This window comes from Orcinus orca, chromosome 10 (assembly GCF_937001465.1).
Source record: "Orcinus orca chromosome 10, mOrcOrc1.1, whole genome shotgun sequence".
In the NCBI taxonomy this organism is placed as follows: Eukaryota; Metazoa; Chordata; class Mammalia; order Artiodactyla; family Delphinidae; genus Orcinus; species Orcinus orca.
In genome coordinates this window covers 94,268,586-94,290,132 of record NC_064568.1, presented here as the reverse complement: position 1 = coordinate 94,290,132, position 21,547 = coordinate 94,268,586, and the positions used below count along the sequence as shown (strand labels likewise).

General features: G+C 42.5%; 1 protein-coding gene across 10 annotated transcripts in view; it reads left to right on the top strand.

Moving 5' to 3' along the window:
* The window catches only part of JARID2 (jumonji and AT-rich interaction domain containing 2), a 242,564-nt gene that overhangs the window by 75,774 nt on the left and 145,243 nt on the right, over positions 1 to 21,547 (top strand). For 2 of the 10 annotated variants that reach the window (XM_033434861.2, XM_033434863.2), the window contains exon 2: positions 3,411 to 3,619. The exons of 7 other annotated variants lie outside the window; for them this stretch is intronic. Coding sequence is in view for 1 of the 3 variants with exons in the window: in XM_033434858.2 (XP_033290749.2) it covers positions 6,228 to 6,305 (78 nt within the window). In the remaining 2 variants the exon portion in view is untranslated. Of the gene's footprint in view, positions 1 to 3,410; positions 3,620 to 6,142; positions 6,306 to 21,547 lie in introns of all 10 variants that reach the window. One more of the 10 variants, XM_033434858.2, reaches the window with a different exon arrangement.

Sequence of the window (21,547 nt, the reverse complement as noted above, 5' to 3'; positions counted from 1 at the left end):
TGTTGGCAGAATAAAAGACTCACCCTGAGTGAGAGAGTTCATGCCGGGAAAATTCCAGGAGGTGTGAGGTGTAAGGGTCAGCCCTCCTGCAACTCCCCATGGAGGGCCTTTCCATATGATGTGGGTCCTTGTAGGTCCTCACAAAAAGGTACACGAACTTTGCAGTGTTCTGAACTCATTATTTGGTGCTGATGAAAGGATTAAATGATTATATATGTACAGTGCTTAGAAAATGGGTAAAATCCATTGAAGGCTTACTCCCGTTTTTACAGAAGAGGGATTCGAAACATGAGACTGTTCATCCAAGTTGCCCAGTGTAATATTAACATTACCCCAGAGCCAGGACTGTGAGAACACAACGTACAGCCATAATGAGACTGTGTGCCCTGTGACCTCGAAGCAGGAGATTCATATTGTCAAGACACCCCGTCCCCCATTTCAGAGCGATAGCAGCGTGGGTTTTATGGGATGGGGTTGCTGCTGTTGTAGGATGGTTACTTGTCAGGTGTGTAGAGTGTGGAGACTCATCCATTAGATCTGTAGCTTGGAGGCCGTAGCCCAGTGACGATGGGCTGGGCACACACACACGGCCGGTGTACAAGAAGCCAGCAGGGAAAGCCGGAGAAGTGATTGCAGGCCTCCAAATGTGATGTCCTCAAAATGGGATTTTTGCTAGGTTCTCATCTTTCCCTTGGGACCAAAGAAGTATCTGTACACCCACTGTAAATCCATTGACTCAAGGAAGCAAACTAGGTCAGAAACAATTTAGGAACCCAGAGAAGCAAATCCGTGTATTGGTGCTTGAATTTAATGAGGCGGAAAGAAGTGTCCTTTGCATTATTTTGGGATCCCCCCTTAGCCCTGCAGTTCCCTTCTTTATCTTCCTCTTACCATCCCTTGGGACTCTGGCCTGGGGTTCTTCTGCTCTGTGGTTCCGAGTGATCCTGGGGGAGGGGATTGAAGGGCATGGGTGTGGGTGGAATTGGGGATGGATGGGCCTGGAGAAGTCAGTTGCTTCCAGGTCTGCAGGGTGTAGAGGTTGAGTTGACAACCTGCCTTGATCTAACAAAGGTTTGAGCACGAGGGAGGTGATGTGTTGAAGTGAACTCCTTAGGGTTCTGCCTCTTCACTCATGGCAGGCTCACAGTCCCCCAGGGGAAGGGTGTGTGTGTGTGTGTGTGTGTGTGTGTGTGTGTGTGTGTGTGTGTGTGTGTGTGTGTGTGTGTGTGTGTTGGCGGAACATACTGGACCGTATGATGGCCTCTTTTACTGTTCCATCCTCATTTGGGGGTGTGCCCAGATTAACTAGCATCTCCCTTTCATGGTTGAGAGTTTCCATCTTTAATATATAGGCTAAACCACTTACGCTCTGTGTACCTTGCGAAGGTCAGGCAGCTCATTTAGATTTGTCTTCCTGTTTCTAGAGTTGTTGTGCAGTGTTAGCAAAGTTACTGGGTCTTATTTTAAGATGTTTCCTTCTTTCTCTTACCCATGAAATACCTTTATTCTTCTTGGGGGAGGAAAATAAAGAACATGAGTCTAGTGCTAGGCTGTAAATGTTGTTTATTTTTTTGGGAAAAATTTTTTTTGTAGAATATTGGTGTAGGCTTGTGTCATTTTGTAGTCCTGATGATTCGAAACATTTACTTTGTATAGTTGTTGATGTACATCTCGGTGAAATAGATGTTTAGCAGCATCTTGTCTTCTACTTAACTTTTGCCGAGTGTTTTTTTGGGTTTTGCTGTAATTAAACTTGGCATTCATTTAAGGAATACGTTGTGATTTCTTTAGCCATGACCTAGAGAAAATGACATGTATCTACTCTGGGAGTGAATTCTGGTAAGAACCTTTGTCCCTCAGGCCGCCTTTTTTTTTTTTTTAAATTTCATGAGTCAGACTGTAACTTTAAAAGAAACTGTAGGAGCTGTTCCCCAGGTTATTCACAAAATGAGTCTTTGTCTGCTTTTTCATTCACCATCTGGTTACAAAGCTAAATTGGAATCGTGCTTGTTTTAATTATTTTCTACTTGTGTGGCCAGGAGGTTATTTGGTCTGGCGAGGTTACACTATAAGCTCACGATCTCATTAATACCTCCGCATCCACATCCTGCGCCAGCACCAGAATGGTTAAGTTGATCCACTTGTGTGGCCAGCGCTTGATACAACACAGTGGTCACGACTTAAAATTACCAGAGGAAATGTGGTGTCAGTATGTGGGTTTTCTTTTTTTCTTTCTCTCTCTCTTTTTTGTTTTAATCTCCAATAATGTTAATTAAGTACATTTTTCTTCCAACAGAAATATGATTATAAATGGCTTAGGTTGGCAGTCTTAGATTAGTGCATGGTGGTATTAAAGGGATATGGTGTACATTTCAAAAATTGGTATAATAAGAAAATATTCAAAACACATTTTGAACACTCCACAGCATGAATAATGGAAATAGTGTAGTCAGAAGCGTCTCCATTCAGTCACTGTTTTTGATGAATCAGCCAAAAGATGCAAGTATTGCAAAGAGGTAGTGTTTAATACTAGGAAAGTGACATCAAAAGATCTCTTAAAAGCTTTAAAAAATTCTGCCCTTTCCTGCTTGGGAGGGCTGAATACTTCAAAGCTTCAGTGTTTTTAGAAGGTGACTTAATTCAGAGTTCTGTGAAATACTGTTTGTTGTTGTAATTAAGTAATTGTTTCTTAAGATAGTCTGATAAGTGCTTACATATGCAACTTACATATTCATTATAATAGGTAATGAAACGTACATATTCATTGTCTTGAGAAGCCAGTAGTGGTTCTGTCCTCCCCACTCCCCATTTAAAAAGCACGACAAATGTGTAGTCTAATATAGGGAGAGGAAAGCAGAAAAAGCTTCTGCAAAAGTATTTAAAGTTGTCCATTTGAGCAAGAGTTTATGAACCACCCTGCGACTTGGGAGCATACTTGCTAAGGTAACCCGCTACAAATGTATGTTCTGGCATAAGAGCCAGCGTTGGGTCATGGCCTAAAAAATTTGGAAAGGCTGGTAAAAAGAACTACTGCCAAACGAAAAACCAGTAGCTCTAACTTAGCCATTCATCAGTGTGTAGAAGGAGGAAGAAAGTGGGAGGATTAAAACGGCCTAGGAAAAAAAGGCCTGCCAAGAAGGATGACAATATTCATGCGAAATTACTTCGCTGATAATTTATCGATATTTTACAGGATGGGGTTAAGTGGTTATTTGAGAAAAACAAATTGACGATTTGCCTCATGAGTTTAATTTTTAAGATACACCTGAGTAGTAATTGGAACTCAAACTTGTCACACAGTTCTTTTATTAATGAATCAAAATACATTGTGTAATAGTGTTAATGTAAGAAACCTTAAAGTTAAATCCAAATCTTTATTTTCATTTAATTAAATGGGCGGTTTTTTGCAGTAGCACCGTGGAGAAACAGTTTTATTATCTGGAAGGAGCAACATTGAAACCCCCTCTTCTGAAGTACACATAACCTCCCAGTACTTCTAAAGGAATATGTTGTTGTAGTGACCACACCTGAACTTCAGCTCCAGGAGAAAAGACCAAGATGTTATAGATTTGTTGGATGACTTGGTCTCTTGCCTGCCTGGTAGGCCTTCTGAGTTGTGGTAAGACTGGAGATTTTCACTCTTTAGCCCCTGCAGAGTTGGGAAACAGAACAATTCTTCGTGTGGATTTGCCCTGAAAGACAAACAAATCCAAACTGGGGAAATAGACATATGTTCTTGTATTTTAACACACATACACACGTACACACATGCACATGTTTCCTAAGCTTCTTCCCACTATCTTCTTCTTTTTTTTTTGCGGTACGCGGGCCTCTCACTGCTGTGGCCTCTCCCCCGGATGCGCAGGCTCAGCGGCCATGGCTCACGGGCCCAGCCGCTCCGCGGCATGTGGGATCTTCCCGGACCGGGGCACGAACCCGTGTCCCCTGCATCGGCAGGCGGAGTCTCAACCACTGCGCCACCAGGGAAGCCCTTCATTTTTTTTAAGTAACAGCTTTATTGAGATATAATCCATGTACCATAAAATGTACCCTTTTAAAGCATAAAATTCTGTGGATTTTAGTATATTCACAGAGTTATGCAACTATCAACACTATCTAATTTCAGAACATTTTTGTCACCCCTGAAAGGTAGACCTCACACCCACTAGCAGTCACTGCCCATTCCCTCTCTCCCCCAGGCCCCACCAGTCATTCATGTCCTCTCTGGTGCGATGGATATGACTGTTCTGGACATTTCATAAAAATGGAATTGTAGAATATGTGGCCTTTCGTGCCTGGCCTTTTATTCACCCATCATCATGTTTTTGAGGTTCATCCATGCTGTACCACGAATCAGTACTTCACCCCCCCTTTATTATTATTATTTTTATTGAAATGTAGTTGTTGAAACCTGCAAGTTATAGGTGTACAGTATTACAGGTGTACAAGTTGTACACCTGTACAAGTGTACAATTCATAATTTTTAAAAAGTTATACCCCATTTACACTTATTATAAATATTGGCTATATTCCCCATGCCTCCCCCCTTTTAATTTTTAAAAATTGTGATAAAATATACATAACAGAATTTCCCATTTTAGCCATTTTTAGGAATATAATTCAGTGGCATTGACAACATTCACCTTGTTGGGCAGCCATCACCACTATTGATTTTCCAGAATTCGTTCTTATTGCAAATAATATTTCATTGTATGAATAAACCATATTTTATTTATCTATAAATGACATTTGGTTGTTTTCATTTATTGGCCATTATAAAAATAGTGCTGCTATGAACTTTTGTATACAGGATTTTGTCTGGACAGAGGTTTTCAGTTTTTTTAGTTGGCAGTGGAATTGATTGGTCATGGTAACTACTTATGTCTTTTGTACATCTTTTTTTTTTTGTTTTTGCGGTACGCGGGCCTCTCACTGTTGCGGCCTCTCTTGTTGCGGAGCACAGGCTCCAGACGCGCAGGCTCAGCGGCCATGGCTCACGGGCCCAGCCGCTCCGCGGCATGTGGGATCCTCCCGGACCGGGGCACGAACCCGTGTCCCCTGCATCGGCAGGCGGACTCTCAACCACTGCGCCACCAGGGAAGCCCCTTTTTTACATCTTTATTGGAGAAATGTGTATTCCTGTGCCCATTTTTGGATTGGGTTGTTTTGTATTTTTGTTGTTGAGTTGTAAGAATTCTTTATATATTCTGGATACAGGTCCCTTATATGGTAGATGATTTACCAATAATTCCATCCCCTACTGTCATGAAAATAGGGATATATTGGATGCCCCTTTTTTCTCACATCCCTCTGAATGTGTTTTGGTATTAAGAGAAAGTGTTATAGCTAGCTTAGCATCCAGATTTGTTCAGGAATGTGCAGGTGAAAAAGAAAGGAAACGAAGTTGAGTTACATGTCAACAGAAATGAGATTCAGAGTTGGTGCCATAGTGTACAAATGACTGGGGAATCTTGGGTCAAGGGAAGCATATACCACTGAGGTGGTAACACAGAGTTTGATCAAGTACCAGAGGAATCTGTTATCATGCAGGACATTCTGGAGAAGAGAGGAACTTTTTTGTTTGTTTTTGGTTTTTGAAAGTATGGTTTTCGGTATGGAAGAACACACAAAACCCATTAAATGGGCAGACCTTTAAAGTACTACAACGTTTTACAGTGGGAAGTCCATAGCCCCAAAGGAAGCCTTGCTTGGTGCAAGCAGAGGTGTTTCTCGGAATGTGTGTAAGTCTGTACGGATGTGCAAACAGGAATTGATCTGACAGTGTGAAGACATGGCAGCCTCCTCTAATTAAAGCCTCTTGATGACATTAAACTGTGTTGCTTAATTACAACAAATCATATATTAACAGATCACGTCTCTTAAGAGGCATTGTCAGTGTGCTGCATAATGGAAGAAAATTTGACCTTGTAAGTCGCAGGGGTTCCTCGGAGGTGATGGCTCTTGTTACCCAGGGGAATGTGAGCCACACTTGAGTTACCTTGGAGTAACTCAGATCTGAAGAGAGTGCGTCCTGATAATTCTGTTTATATGAAGATGCTTTTTATATGGATACATACTTGAAATGTAGGGACCGTTTTATATACATTGAAGGGAATAGAGTTTTCCTGTTCTATTTTCACAGCCACTGATTTTCTGACCCCCTCTTAATTTGGCCGGTGTGGTCTGGGCTTGGCTTGACTTAAGTCCACAGCAGTTTCTGCAGGCTCATGCGACAGAGTGCTTGTTTCTTTGTCCCTCCTTCAACCAGCATTTGGAGCCCATTGACTACCAGATGGATCAAGCAGGTATTGGCTATTTTTACCAGTTGAGCATCAGGTAGACATTATATCGTGTTCTGTATGTCTCTTTCTTAGATTCTTAATTCTGAAATACTTGGGATAGTGTAGAACTGTAGAAGTAGAAGACCTTTTTGAAACTCTGCATGAAGTAACAGTGAAATAAGGGCTAATGTGGGACTGGGAAAATTCTAGTTCCTGTGAAAAATGGACTCCTACTGCCAGTTCAAGAACTGGCACATAATAGCGTACGACACCTTGGAGCAGGCTCACAAGGGCTGAATAATAGCATACACACCACCTAGGCTCACAAGGGCTGCTATTAATTTATTTTCATTGGTTTAGTTTTCAAAAGTTAATGGTATTAAACCAGTGTAGTATATTTAATTTCTCCCTGATGCAGACTAGTAACCAGTCACCAACCTTTTATTCTCTCTTGAGTTTGTAAATGGTAATTGAAAGTCAGTACATCTTAGCTCTGGACAACCAGAGGGGGCCCCAGGGAGTACTCTGTCTGCATCCGTCGTTTTCTACACGGCAGCGTCAGAGACGTCAGGGTCACCTTGCTTTACAAGGCAGAGGTCTGCTTTGAATCCAGATGTCTTAGGACAGGCCTCTCTCTGATCTATAGTGTCACCTATTACAGCACTGGACACGTTTGTTCTTCCTGCAAGTTCTCTCCCCTGTCTTTGCATCTGGGACACCATTTTCTTCTTCCTTTGTTCTCTTCCTGTCTCTGACCATCTCTAGCTGCAGTTCCTCTTTCTCTACTCGCCCCTTGATGTTGAGGTGTCCCTGAGCATCTCTTGTCTTATGGTGTCCCCTGTCCTTGGAGGGCCCCCAGTTCTCTATCCACAGTCTCTTCTCCATGCCGCAGCCGTTCCTCTTTGACTGCCCTCTGTTTCCTGGTGAGCAGCAGTGAGAATCGGGCTCCTCCTGTCCGTGGATGCGCTTGTCCCAAGCATGGCCCCTTCATTGTCCTGGAGGACACCATCAACGTGGCTGGGCTTCTATCCCTGAAACTCTAAAAAAGGGAGTAGACTACCTCTGGGTGGGGGGTGGGGAGGGGAGAGTATGTCAAGTCTAACTTCTCTACTTGTGTGTTTTATGATGCTATTTCTAAAATTTCAGTATCTTGCTAAAAAAAATAGGAATCTGAAACATTTTGGCTTTTTCCTGTTTTGGAATGAACTATTTCTGTAAGCCTCAGAATTTAATAATTGCCAACATTTAGTTAGAGCTGTAGTGTATACTTTTTACGCATACATTTAAAGCAACATTTGTAAATTCCTGTAGACAATGATAGATACTAAGGCTTTTGTAAGGGAGCCGTTTTTGCCTGGGGAAAGAATGTTGTACTATTTCCCAAATGTTGAAAACTGCTCTCTGGAGCTTATTAAAAACACACCCTCTTCTGTGTTTAGTTTCAGCATTGGTTCACTAGTAAAATACAGGGTTACGGTTTAAAAAAAGTGAAGTTAAAATTTTAGGTGCATGGTTTATGCATTTTTAACACATAACTAGGATCCTGTATCCTATCATGCTCTCTAGGTTGTGACATGCAGTCAGGATTGGGAACCAGCAGTGGACTTAACCAAATTTCTTTTGCCAGGCAAGGGTTAACTGATTTTTATTGAGTGTGGTTCAGTTGGCCACGTGTAAAAATCAATTTGTTACTTCTAATCACCCCTCTTATATGCATTCCAGATTACAGGGTTTCCTCTCTTAATGCAGATGCTGTGTTCTGAAGCCATGGCTATGAAGTTGTTAACAGTCAGGACTAACAAATTTTGCACGCCTGTAAAGTGCCCGGCATGTCCTTTCCTCTTTGCCTGTGCCTTCTCCTGTAGTTCTTACTTTACAGAGGAAGGAAGCTGATGACCAGTGAGGTCACAGCAGATAAAATCATGGGCCGGTTCCTGAGCCTGATTCTGACTATGTGACTTGTGTGACATGAATGGAACTTTTGATACTTCGCTTTTCACTAGTTGGGCGTGTAATTTACCTACTAAATGGGAGTAGTTAGGACCACTCAGTCTGGTGCTAGAGTTTTATTTCCTTGTGTAGGGTGTGCTAACCCCTAGGCTGTAAGGTATCCTCCCCCCAGCATGCTTTGAATGGTCATTTTAGTGGATGAGTATTGGAGAGCTGTTGAATTCATGTGTATGTAGGAAACGTCTGATTTATCTAGACTTCCATTCATAAGGCTTGGTGGTGTCCTGTACGTCTATTACAATTCCAGCCGTGATGGGGAAGGTAGATTTATGGTGTTGATGCCATGATCTTTATTCCAGTCCTTCTTAGTTCCTTCCAAGTCAGAAATATGTTTCCTGTGAGTGTCAGTGTCAGATAGTTTTAGGTAACACTCCCAGATCTCAGGTGATCTTGTGACTGTGTAATCCTGAAGTCACCTGTGGGATGTTAACTGAAGTCTGCTTCCGTGCCGTTGTTGGGACGTGTCTGTCTCTCTGTGATAATTTAAACTGTCAAAGTCCTGGTGACCTTGAGCAGGCTTGCAGTGCAAGTGTTTGCTTCACATACACCCAATGACCTCTATCTCTTTAAAAGAAAAAAAAAAGTGAAACAGAGGAGACTGTTTGCAAAAGGAAGTCTTCTATACCCCTCTATTCTTCCTGCCTGTGTGATGTTAGAAGTGTTATTTTCATTGTTCTGTAAAAGTTCTTGATGGTTTCTTCTGTGTAATTTTGAGATGTTTCCTATTCAATGGAAAAGTGTGAAATACTCAAGCAGAATTAGCACCCTCTCCCTAGCCCATTTCTTTTTCTTGCTCTATGTACCTATTATTTACATGAAGAATTCTTCCTTCCATATGTTCTTTCCAACTCATCCACATTTTGAGTGGGGAAAATTAAAAAACTCTTTAAAAAATATAGTTAAGGTTTTTCTTTGAAACAGTGGATATAAAATTTACAAAGTCTTCCTTAAGCAGATGGGCTTTTAGTTTCTCTACAACACATAGGGAAGTGGTCACAGTCTGGGGCAGGCCCCAGCCTCAAACCTCACATAGACATTTGCCAGAAACGCCTATTCTTCCTGGGCCCATCACATTTATTATATAAACAGTGCTCATAAGACTTACCACACCTCATTGACTGGACTTTCTATTTTTGTGTTTAGAAGAGTTTATGTTTATATATAAAGTATCTTCTTCGGGTAATACTGTATTCTAGGAATTATTGAAGGGGTGCCAGTTAATTTTGCCACTAGCTTGCTGGATTAGTCATTATTCTTTAGTAAATGGAGATGAGAAATCACATTGATGAAAGGCTGGGTTTGGAACAGCGCCCAGGCATGGGCAGAATCACAGTCTCCTCATTGTACCTTTGCTGATAGATAGTCAATAAATGTTTTCAACAAATGCAATTATGTAATTAAATATTATCAGGAGGGTGTGCAGTACTGAGAATGTCTAAAGTTAGGAATTCCAGAAAAAGAAAGAGTGTAATTTGCTAACAGTTGGATACCCTATTTTGTGTGAGATTTATTTAAATTAGCTTTTTATATCACACAGTATTTTATTTTCATTTTAGAACATTTAGAAACTCTGGATGCTAAAAAAAAAAAAGTAGCAACATTTGTACCGCTCTGATAATTATTAACATTTTGTGTTTATCAGTTTTTCTTTTTCATTTAGTGTGCTGAAACACAAAGAAACAAAACAGAAACAGTCCCCAAAGCATATTGCACAGAAGACTTACAAGTCTTCTATTTGAAATAATTTTCTGCATATTTCTTTGTAACCGGCTATATAGTGTTCTACAGTGCAGGGGAGTGGAATCACCCCTCTCCCAGGCTTTGTGCGCTGGGCTCTCCCCTACCTCCCCTTTCCTTAACTGTGCCTCCTTGACCCAGAGGGTGGGTGTGGATGTGGGAACCTGGGGCAGAGTGCACACAAGCTCCGGGTGGTCTGACAGCCAGATCTTCAGCCAGCCCAGCTCAGCCACTTTTCTGTGTTGCCAGTTAGAATTTATTAATACCTGGCTTTGGGATAAAGTAATGAACATCCTCAGAGTTTAGCGCATCTTCATAATTATCTCCTTAGGATAAAAAGGAATGAATTACTTGGTCCAAAAAGATACTTTTTTTTTTTGTGGTACACGGGCCTCTCACTGTTGTGGCCTCTCCCCTCACTGTTGTGGCCTCTCCTGTTGCAGAGCACAGGCTCCGGATGCACAGGCTCAGCGGCCATGGCTCACGGTCCCAGCCGCTCCGCGGCATGTGGACCGGGGCACGAACCCGCGTCCCCTGCATCGGCAGGCGGACTCTCAACCACTGCGCCACCAGGGAAGCCCCCAAAAAGACACTTTTAAGAAGTCTTTTGATGAGTCTCATTCTCTACATAACTCTTAAATTCATGGAGATGCCCTGTGAAGTTTCATAGTTGTTTAAAATTATAGATGGTTTTTACCGACAAAGTGTTTTTCATAGGATTATTCAAATAAACTCTTCTACTTCAAAATGAACATATTATGTAATGTGGCCTTTTTTCGTCCCAGTATTTACTTTGTATCCTTATTTACCCATTACTTAGGCATTTAGTACTAGTACTAAATTACTCATTATTTAGATGCTTTGATTTTAGGTTTATTTATGCCTGTGTTCTAAGATATGTTAACTAAGTCTAGGCAAGTAAAATAATGAGGATTGTTGTGAATAACTGCTTCAGTGATGCCTTCCTAGTTAGGACTGAAGAAATGCTGTTGTCCATGCTTTTCAAATTTGGTTTTCTGATTTTTTTTTTTTGGATTTTCCCACTGAACTTCAAAGGACGGGTTTCATTAAGTTCTCCTTAGATGCAGCCAGATCAGTCTTACGGTTTTGGTGGGCATAATCATTGCTGGTGGAATGCAAAGATGGTGAATATCATATTTAAAACGCTCCCCCGAAGCTGGGTTGAGATTACATCGAAGAGTTGGATGTGTGTTGGAGAGTATGATCATCTCTCCATGTAAAATTGGGCTGTTGTACATCAAAGAGACCTGTCGCGTGCGCGTGTGTTGTGTGTGTGTTGTGTGTGTGTGTGTGTGTGTGTGTGTGTGTGGTGCTGTCAGCGAGAGGGAAGGGCAGCACGATACCCTGTCGCTGTGCCCTCAGCAGTTAGCAAATGTTCTGTGAGTTAATGTGGCCCTTCCGTTATCTCTGACAGAAGCAGGGTCTGGTTAAGATCAGATTGTTTAGACTAATGCACGTTGATCTTGGCATAGTAGTCAGGAGAGACTATGAGCTAGCTAGACCAGGAAAAGGCGGTGGTGAATTTAGATGAAAAGACAAAGTAGTTAATTATTGGGGAATAGCTTTGGTGTCTTTGACTCATAGTCATTCATTCTGACGTATGCTGCTTTTAGATTTACCCGAGAGGACCTTTTAAATAGCTTCAGAGTATTAAGCTCCGTGCTGCTGACCTTGCTGATCTGGGCATCAGAGTTCCTGCCAGCCCTTCTTTTCAGCCCTCCAGGGAGATCACGGAGACAACTAGCCATTGGGTTGTTTTTGCAGCTATGTAATACCTCAGTGTTTGGCATTTGTCCTGGAGCTTCAGTTTAACTTAGCGTTTACCTAATTTTAACTTAATGCATATGTATCATAGAATTGAATGCAAAGTTTGCTTGAGTTTTAGGGGAAGTACATGAAATTCTTTCACACTTGAGGAGTAAGTGGTGATATTATAGTTTCCAGCGGTAGCTGTGAAACTCACTTTCATGGTTTGACTACATAAAGTAGTAGACCTAAAGCAATTTCGGAAAGTAGAAGAAGGAGGGAGGCACTCACTAATTCTGTGGGTTTTTTTTTTTTTTTGCGGTACGCGGGCCTCTCACTGTTGTGGCCTCTCCCGTTGCGGAGCACAGGCTCCAGACGTGCTGGCTCAGCGGCCATGGCTCGCAGGCCCAGCCGCTCTACGGCATGTGGGATCTTCCCGGACCGGGGCACGAACCCGCGTCCCCTGCATTGCCAGGCGGACTCTCAACCACTGCGCCACTGGGGAAGCCCCTGTGGGGTTTTTTTGTTTGTTTGTTTTGTTTTAATTCAGTGGGTGGTGCTTGAGTATATAATTTCCTCTCTTCCATTCTGTCATGTTCCATGTAACAAAGATGAAACATACTTTGACATACGGAGATTTCCCTGGTTACATTGGGGTTTAGTAGTGTGGAGCGTGTGTAGCTCTGGCTGACTCACGGGTTGTAATTGAAAAATAGAATTTTTGGAAAGATGTTTTTGAATGAGGTTCGTATGGAAGTCTGATGAGCTCTCTGCTGTTTTCTTAAACAGGTTTATTGAGATATGTTACATACCATACAGTTCACCCATTTAAAGTGTGCAATTCAGTGATTGTTAGTAAGTTCTCAAGGTTGTGCATTCATCACTGTAATATAATTCCAGAGCATTCCCAGCCCTCAGAATCTCTGATTTTAGAAGTAAATTATCTGTGATTGTTTCTCTCCATGAATATAGATCATTCAGTGTTGACTGGAGGTTTTTGATGGATTCTCTCCTACTTGTGTGTATCTTTTTATATTCTTGGCAGAAAGTTTCTAGTCCTGCGTTGTCTGTCTCGTCTTGATCTGAAGTTTTCTGTAACAGTCAACTCTTAATTAGCTGTAATAGTTTTAACTGCCTGCTATTATAATGCTTTGGGCGTTTTTCTGTAGTTTTATTAATAACTTAATCCGTAAAGTGCTGCTAATATTACAGTACGGTTTTGAAGACTTGGATTATGTACTATTTTGGGTTGTCAGCTTCCGTCTTTAATATTAGTTGAGGATCCGTTAAATTTTTTTTTTTTTTTTTTTTGGCCAGAGCCTAATTTAATTAGAAAGGTGAGTTTGTTGCTGTTGTAGAAATCAGAAAATGCGGGTCAAATGTGATTTCTCTTCGTATGCCACGGTTGCCCCCTCCCCTCCCCCCCCACCCAAAGCTGCAGCTGTCTTCCAGGCGCAGGGATGATAGTTGGCGGGTGTTCCTACTGCTTTCTTGCTACACTTGTCAGAAGTTTCTAGTATGTGTTCTTGCAGTTCTGTGCTTTGGAGTAGAGACTTACACACTGCTTATCTATCTGTGTAGACAGGTTTCTTTCAAGGCCTTGTCAAGAGGGGCTAGAAGAGATTCAGGAATGCGGTATAGTCTGATGTTCTTAACCAGGGATGTCTATCTGAAACCCCTTGTGGAACTACAAAAATTCAGCACTTCTACCCCCAGCTACTCTGGTTTGGAGTGGAGCCCCGATATCATGATTGGAGCTGCATCCCAATTTGAGAACCATTTTAAATTGGTTTGTCTTTGTACCGAGAGTCTGAAGGTCAGGGTTATCAATCAATTTATCTTTGTCTAGCTGTTGTAGTCCTGTTTTTTGTCTGTGTAATTGAGAAAGAGCTTTTTTTTTTTTTTTTTTTTTGCGGTACGCGGGCCTCTCACTGTTGGGGGCCTCTCCCGTTGTGGAGCACAGGCTCCGGACGCGCAGGCTCAGCGGCCATGGCTCACAGGCCCAGCCGCTCCGCGGCATGTGGGATCCTCCCGGACCGGGGCAGGAACCCATGTCCCCCGCATCGGCAGGCGGACTCCCAACCACTGCGCCACCAGGGAAGCCCGAGAAAGAGCTTTTGATAGGAATTAGGCAGTATTTGGAAAAGTAGTTCACCTCTGGGTGGGGGATAGGATTCAATCGAAATTCAATTTCTAATTAAATACAGCTGACATTTTATTCATATTGTTTTGGGGATGAAGTAAGACCATCTGTGCATTTATAGCTTTTATAAATTTACTCTCTCTTATAACTACTTCATTTTCTTTAGAAGAAATTTTCTGAAGAGGATTTCCATTTTTTTATGTTTTCCTAGAGTAGAACGGGGTAAGGGTCTGGTTTAATACAGCTCTTGAGTTGCTGTGTTCTGTTTGGGTCCCATCGTGCCTCGGGGATACTCACTTTGCTTGGTTGCTTTGGGAAGATCTGTGGGAAGATCTCCCCTGCCTCTTAACTCGCTGTGCGGTCTGGGTCACGTTAGCCTTTCCTTCATGGGATGGTTCTGAGAAATGGTTGTGGTCGTACATGTATTCAGTAAGTGTTTATTGTTTTTTTGGTTGTTATTCAGCTATTTGTATTTGAAATAATGAATTCTTATGAAGTGAATTTCCTGTTTGGAAATACTACATTCTGTGTTTTTTGTCATATGTAGACTGGAATCTTTGAAGAGGGTCACAGTCTTTCCATCCTATTAAATGTGCATTGAAGCATCTATTTGGTGAATGTTACTTTGGTGTTTTAAAGGAGTTTAAATGCACTTCCCAGAGATCCTGGCTCACATTAATGTATTCATTTATTCTCTTAGAGAGCAATTCATTTTTTATTGCACAGTAGTTTATAGCAGGTGTTAGAAACTCCCGTTAACACCAATGGCAATCAACATTGAACTTTTTTTCTTCACTGTCTGCTGTCTTGTGGTTTTCCACCATTTATTCTTAATTCTCATGTGTAGTGGAAGTAATTAAATCATGAGTCTCCTCCTCTTATTATAACTGTTTGCACCCCTTTTAAGTTTTCTCGGCTTTCCCAGATTCTGGTTTCAATTAAAGTGCCGATGGTTTTCTGGTTTGTAGGGCAGGATAGTTGGCTTTGGAGTGGCTTTTTTCCATCTTCCTTTCTGCTCTTCTGCATTTGGTTGATGCACCTGTGTACATAACTCTGAGAAAAGAATTTCCCTTCCTTTATCTGGGAGGGGGATGTCGAGTCACGGCCTAGGGAAGCCTTCTTGGCTACCTCCACAAGCGGCGCTTGATGTCATTCGTCCTGAATATGGTCCAGTGGACATAAGCATTCAAATGTTTGTAATTCCAAATAGATTTTAAATATAGTTGTCAAGTTTATGTAACTGAACTATTTTATATCTGAAAAAAGCCAGGTAGAAGGATTTCCTAAAGCTGTATTTGTAACCCGAGTGATTAGGTGATTAAGTAATCTGAGTACACTTGGACACGTGTTATGCAACTAAACATTCAGTAGCTACTCTATTTAAGGATTTGGCACTCAGGATTTGAGTGTGTTGATTTAATGTAAGATTTCAGGAAAATGTGTGTTGGGGGAGGTGGTGAGAAAGGGAGAAGAGAGCTGCATGCTTCTCCTGAGAGAAATGGTTATTTAAGCAAGGAAGCGTTCTTCTAAGTCATTTAACCTTTTAAGCCTTCAGAATCCATTTTACCTTCCCTGATTATTTACGTGGCTGCATTTTTGAGAAGTGTTTCAGTTCTCATTATGTAGATACACTGTGAGGATGTGAATGAAAATGGGACAGAGAATGAGACATCCTCCAGTTACACCAATCTCTTTTTAAAAGGTACAATTCTGTTGGGGTTTTAAAACTTACACTTTGTATATGTTGGTGGCAGCGGCTTAATCCATTTTACAGGACAAGGGAATTTAATTATGCCTCTTCAGCATGCTGTTTTCTCTCGGAGTTTTCACTGTAGCAGATTACTGTGTGTGCATGGGGGAGACTAGTCAGTATTTTCTAAAATGTATTTTGGAAACTTCCACTGACTGGTTCAAACTTTCCATAAGCTCACAGAAATGGTTTAAAGTTTTAATTTGGTTTAAGATTTTGTTCCAGATGTTAACTAGTGGATTTTCTTCTCCTTTTTAGTTATACTTGAAAGGTTAGAGAGAATTGCTCTTGCTTTCTTCTCAAGTATAAAAATGTCAAACTCCAAGTTATCCTTTATTCTTCATCGAAACCATTAGGGGTAAAACGCCCACAAGCAAGCCTTTGCAGACAGTGACATCGTACAGCTAGATGAGAAGCAGCTGTACCAGGCGGAGCCCGCAAGAGCCCACATAGCTGCCAATGCTTAGCATTTACTATTTACTGCCTCTTTGGGTGGGTGGGTGAGGAGAGTTAAGCCAATTAATCAGAAAAAAATATTTAATTTATTTCAATGGAAGAGGCAGGTCATAGTCTACCATCTGAAGCTTACAGGATGGAAGTCGAAGACTTAATTGAGGAGATGAAAAGAGCTCCAGGGACACAGTTGAAAAGGTTTTTTCATATTGGTAGTCTTTGCATTAGGGATGGAAAGCATTTCCGTGAGATATCTTAGACCATCTTGTACTGTGAACTCCCCCTTTGACCTTGCAGTTTAGGTTGCTCTGCTTATCATTTTCTTTAAAAAAAAAAAAAAAAACAAAATCCCATCCAGGAGGTCACCTGTGGGTAACTTGGTAGATTAGTACTGGTTAGTTCTGAAGGATCTAGTTGTTATTTTAGCTTTTATTCTCTAATCCAAGATATGGTGATTTCCTTTGGGTGATGGAAGATACTGAGCAAAAAGTAAAAATGCTCCGAGAGTGGAGTTTTGTGGGTGAGTTTTAGTGTCTCTCTCCATAGCCACAACCGCATCATGTGCCCTAATTAGGCACCTGTGAGTGCAGTGGGCCTCACCGGGTTATCCAGAGAGAATGAGCAGAGAGTTTTCAGTCTGAAGTATTTCCAGGTTGGAAAATTCCCATTTCTATTTACAGGGTTTTTCAGTCTGGAGGGAGAGGACAAATTGAAGAGCACGGTTTTAGCAGTGGGGTTGGGCCTTGGCATGGGCACCTTGATAGTTGCAGTTTTGGCAAAAGGTCATCGATGGGTTTTGGCTCGCCAGGAGCTCCCGAGGAAACACTGAAGAAAAAAAGGAAGGGATACCATAAAGTCCCCCACTCACCCTCCTCAGGCTGCGGTTTTGTTTGTTATCAGTAAGACTGAGGGAGAGTTGAAGATCTGGTGGATCGAAACCAGCGGTTTCTTATTCCGGCCTTCAGCTTAACGCGTTCCGCATCGTTTCTAGCTGAAATCCTGGACTGTTGTGTTTTGGAGACAAGGCACGAGCCATGTAGGCATTTCTTCTTACAGCTTGACCCTGGATTCTTTGGTCACAGATGTCACATCTGGCCATTCGTAGTTTTATCACCCAGTAGATGGTGAAAGTTGTAGAGATGGGTTCAGAGGTGGTAACTGGGCCCCTCTGTATCTGAGAGCTAAACCGTTGCTTAAGTCTTCTGGATTATTCCTGCAGCTCTGTGGATGCACAGCATCTGTTCTGACAACTCAGGACCCGAATTTGGGGAGCTGGGCGTGAACAGAGGCAGACACCCGAGGGATCACAGAATCGCCACCAGCAAGGTCTGCTGGGTGGGAGGCCACTCTGTAGGGTCGCTTTTCTTTTCTTTTGTGCTGGGAAGTACCCAGGCACCTGGTGTGACCTCACTGGTTTGCTGTATCCATGAAGAAGGCAGGCTGCATGTCTTCCTGCTTCCAGCTCCCTCTCTATCTGGAGACTTTTATCAAAATATGTATTGAATTAAGCGTCTGCCTGGCAGATATTCCTTCACTGTAAACATGGAGACCATGTAGCTATTGGGAGTGATTTTGGTGTTACTCGGTAATTATCATTTTTCTTTGATTCTAAAATGTATTTGGTTTTCATATTTTAAAATGTTTAAAACAAGAAGTAACCAGATGGCATCTGTGACATAGTTTCCAGAGCCAGAGCATAAGCAGATTTGGTCATGGTGGTTTATCTTATAACCAGAACTTCAGTGAAGTTACAGGCACTGTTGGGTCTTTACATGTTAGAATTAACTCCTATCTAAACAAGATTCAGAAAGACTTTGTTTCAATGCCGGATCATATCGTTAAGTTATTTTGAATAAACAAAGGCACAGAAATGAAGCAGCAGGCTGTAAATTTGATATTAGTGAAAGAAATATTTGTCGTGGCCAAAATTTATGAGACCTAAAAAAAAAGAAAGCTGGCTCCCCCGCAGTGGATGAAGTTCTGTTAGGTCCACAAGGATCGCCTGTTCCAGGGCATCTGAAGGCGGGAGGGACAACTGGACTTAAAATTCAGGGCAAAAAATCTGGTATCTTGCGGCGTGATTAACGGATTGTGCCACAGTGTGTTCCGTCCTAGTGGTGCAGAACATAATGGGGAATTTTTTACTTTTCGGTGAAGGAAGAGGGTGCTGCTAAACAGGAACACTGCTCAGGGTGAGGAGCCTTGAGCTCACCTCGTGGGGTTCCCGTGTAGTCAGGGGAGTCAAGCGGTGGGTAGAATCTCTGAGCAGGCGTGTGGTTCTAATAGGAGAACCACATGCTGACACTCTGAGTTCGAAGAAAGCTTTTCTGAGGTGAAGAGAGACATCTCAGCCGATACTTGACAGGTGACCGTGGGGAGTTGGGGGAAAGCTGGTGGAGCTGTTCTGCTGGCACGGATGGCTGCCGTGGGTGGTGGGGATTGATTGTCCTGTTCGCCGGTCACACAGATGAGACAGCCCTTTTGCCGGCGCAGGCTGGCCTGGTGTCCTGGGAAGAAGATGTTGGCCTCAAGAAGCAGGAGGTCTGGGTTCTCATCCCTGCCTTTCTTGGTGGAATCCTAACAAGCCTTTCTGACTGTTACTTAGGCCTTCTAGGTCTCTCTCGGGTCCTCACATGTACATTTTGGTGCAGGTTTCTAGCGTTCTGTCGGTAGGAAGGTAGTGCATTTGTATCACGGAAGCCTGCTTAGACTGTGCCCTCTGAGAAGCAGCTATTTTGGGGGCCCCTGCTATTGATCATTACTTTCATATTTGCTGATTTTTTTTTTTAAGCGAGTGACCACTTTATGGGTTAAACTTGTAAGTTATTCTGGCCTTCTGAAAAGTTGCTGTGTGGTCCCTCTGTACACACACTTTTGTGCGCCGTTCTAAATGGGATGTTTTGGCGGCGGCTTCATTTGGCAGGGGAGAGAGGCAGCCTGAGTCGCTCTCCGGCTGCTGCTTCCAGGCTCTCCCGGCTCCTGGCTCCCCTATGCCCATGGCATCCCAGGAGACTCTCTACAGACTCCTCTGGCCTCGGCTGGAGAGTTGGTAAAAAGGAGCAGATACTCCTGTAGATAAGCTTTTTTAAAAGGAGAATCACTGTGCTGAATCTTGGGGCCAGGAGGTATTCAACGTCTATGTTGATTGTTCTTTTTATCTTTTTTCCCCTCCCATGAATAGTCTCCCTCAGTGCTCTCAGATGTGGCAGAGGAACTCAGCTCTGCCCACTGGCCCCTCACGGGACAGACAGGCAGGAGTCTTCCTTCCATAAACCCAGTCTTTACTGCCCGCTTATCTTGCCAGCTCCCCTCCTCCCTGAAATCCTGTTTGTTTCTTGCACTCAAATTAATTTATTGACGTGTAGCTCTTTGTAAGAGAAAGCATTAAAGGCTGCTGTAAATCTGAGCGATCGTGCTTAGCCAGACTCTGTGAGGCTCCAGGTTTGAACAACTACAGCTCTCTGATGGTTAACAAGGAACTGTCTTCAGATGCCCCTCCCCCGCTTCCCCAACATTAATGTCACCTTGCCCTCTGTCTGCGAGTTGTTTCCTAGTAACACACGCACACTGTCAGTGTCCTGGCTCAGACTCAGACTCCTGAAGAAGCAGCCCCAAGGAGGCCCACACCTGCCTCTGTGTGGTCATAGATCACTGAGTGGTGTGGGAGGTCTTTGTCTGGGAGACAGGAAGCTGCTGCATCTTGGGGTTTCCTTCCCTCCCCCTTCTTAGTCCTCTCACTTTGCTCCCCTAACCTGCTGTACACATGAAGTTGTCTGAATATCTGTTAAGGGGGATGGTGGTCCTGTCTTGCAGGGAACAGACATTGGATGGAGCCCTCCAGCTGGTGGAGCGGTAGAAGGGTAGCATGCAACTCTAGCTTTTTCCACTGCAGACGTGACTCGAAGTCTAAATTCTCTGTAAACACTCAGCAGATATGCAAAGTAGAGCCGGTTTTGCAAATAAATGCAGTGTAACACCGCAGAGGTTATTTATTTGCACAGGGCAACTTTATTGAGATATAGCAATACTTTCTTTTCATTGCTGAACAATTCCATTTATGGATATAACACACTTTTATCCACTCATGATTTGATGGATACAACTCATGAATTGTTTCCACGTTTTGGCCATCATACACGATGCTGCTTGGAACACATGTATGTGCAAGCTTTTGTGTGGACATACAGTTTCACATGTTTGTCTTGGGTACAGATACCCCAGAGTGGCCTTGCTGGGTCCTGTGGTCACTGGTTGAACTTTCTGAGGAGTAGCCAGACTGTTTTTCAGAACCACTGTCCCACTCTTCATTTCCACCACAATGTGTAACGGAGCCAATTTCTCCACATTCCTGTCGGCTCTTACTTTTGTCTGTCTTTATGATTATAGCCATCCTAGTGGGTGTGAAGTGGTGTCTCATTGTGGTTTTGATTTGCAATTCCCTAATGACTAATGCCGGCAAGCATATTTTCATGTGTTTATTATCCATTGGTAGAGCTTAGAATAGAAATCTTGAGGTTAATTCATATCATCCCGTTACCTCTCAGAAAGTTTCGGCATATTCACATGTCCTTTAATTTAAATTTCTAGTTTAGTGCTAGTTTTGAAAAGAGCAGTGTGGAGATTGCAGAAAAAGCACACCTTTGTCTTTAGGAAACAATAAAATAATTAAGAAGGGCTTTTTTGAATAATAAAATAAAAAAGTAAAGTTCCAGCCCCAAATCTCATGCCATCTGATAAGGTCAATTAACAGTTGAAATCCTAGCAGTCAGTTGCGGGCTTAGAAGGTAAGACCCTATCATGTTAAATGATCCTGTGCCTAACGTGTGTCCCATGTTCCTCTTTATTGAGGAATCAGAACAACAGTAAAACCCTTCAACCAGTTTGCCACTCCCCTACCCCTGTGATTTCAATACAGAAAAAAAAGTCTTTTCAATCAAAACACTCAATTACTTTGCTGTTTCTAGGGAACTTCGGGAGATGGTTGTTCCACCCATTATTGTAGACCCACTTGGGTGTTCCCCGTTCATTAGTGCAAGACTTGAGGGACTGATTGTATATTTACTAAAAGAAAGAAATTTACTAAAAGAAAAACAAATGGGAAAAAATCCGGAGACTCATTTTCTTTCAGCCTCCTCATGTACAACTTAAGAGAGGGGAGGCTGCATAATGACCCCCAAATGTATTCAAGTCCTAGCCTGTCACTTTATGTGGTGAAAGGGTCTTCAACGGGGAGATGGTCCAGGTGGGCCCAGTGTAATCACAGGGGTCCTTACAAAACAGAGGTAGGAACATCAGAGGCAGAGAGAGAGAAAGGAGATGTGAAAACAGAACATAGAGGTTGGAGTGAGGCTCTTTGAAGTCGGCTGAAGGGACCACAAGCCAGGGAACCTGGAAAGGCAAGGAATT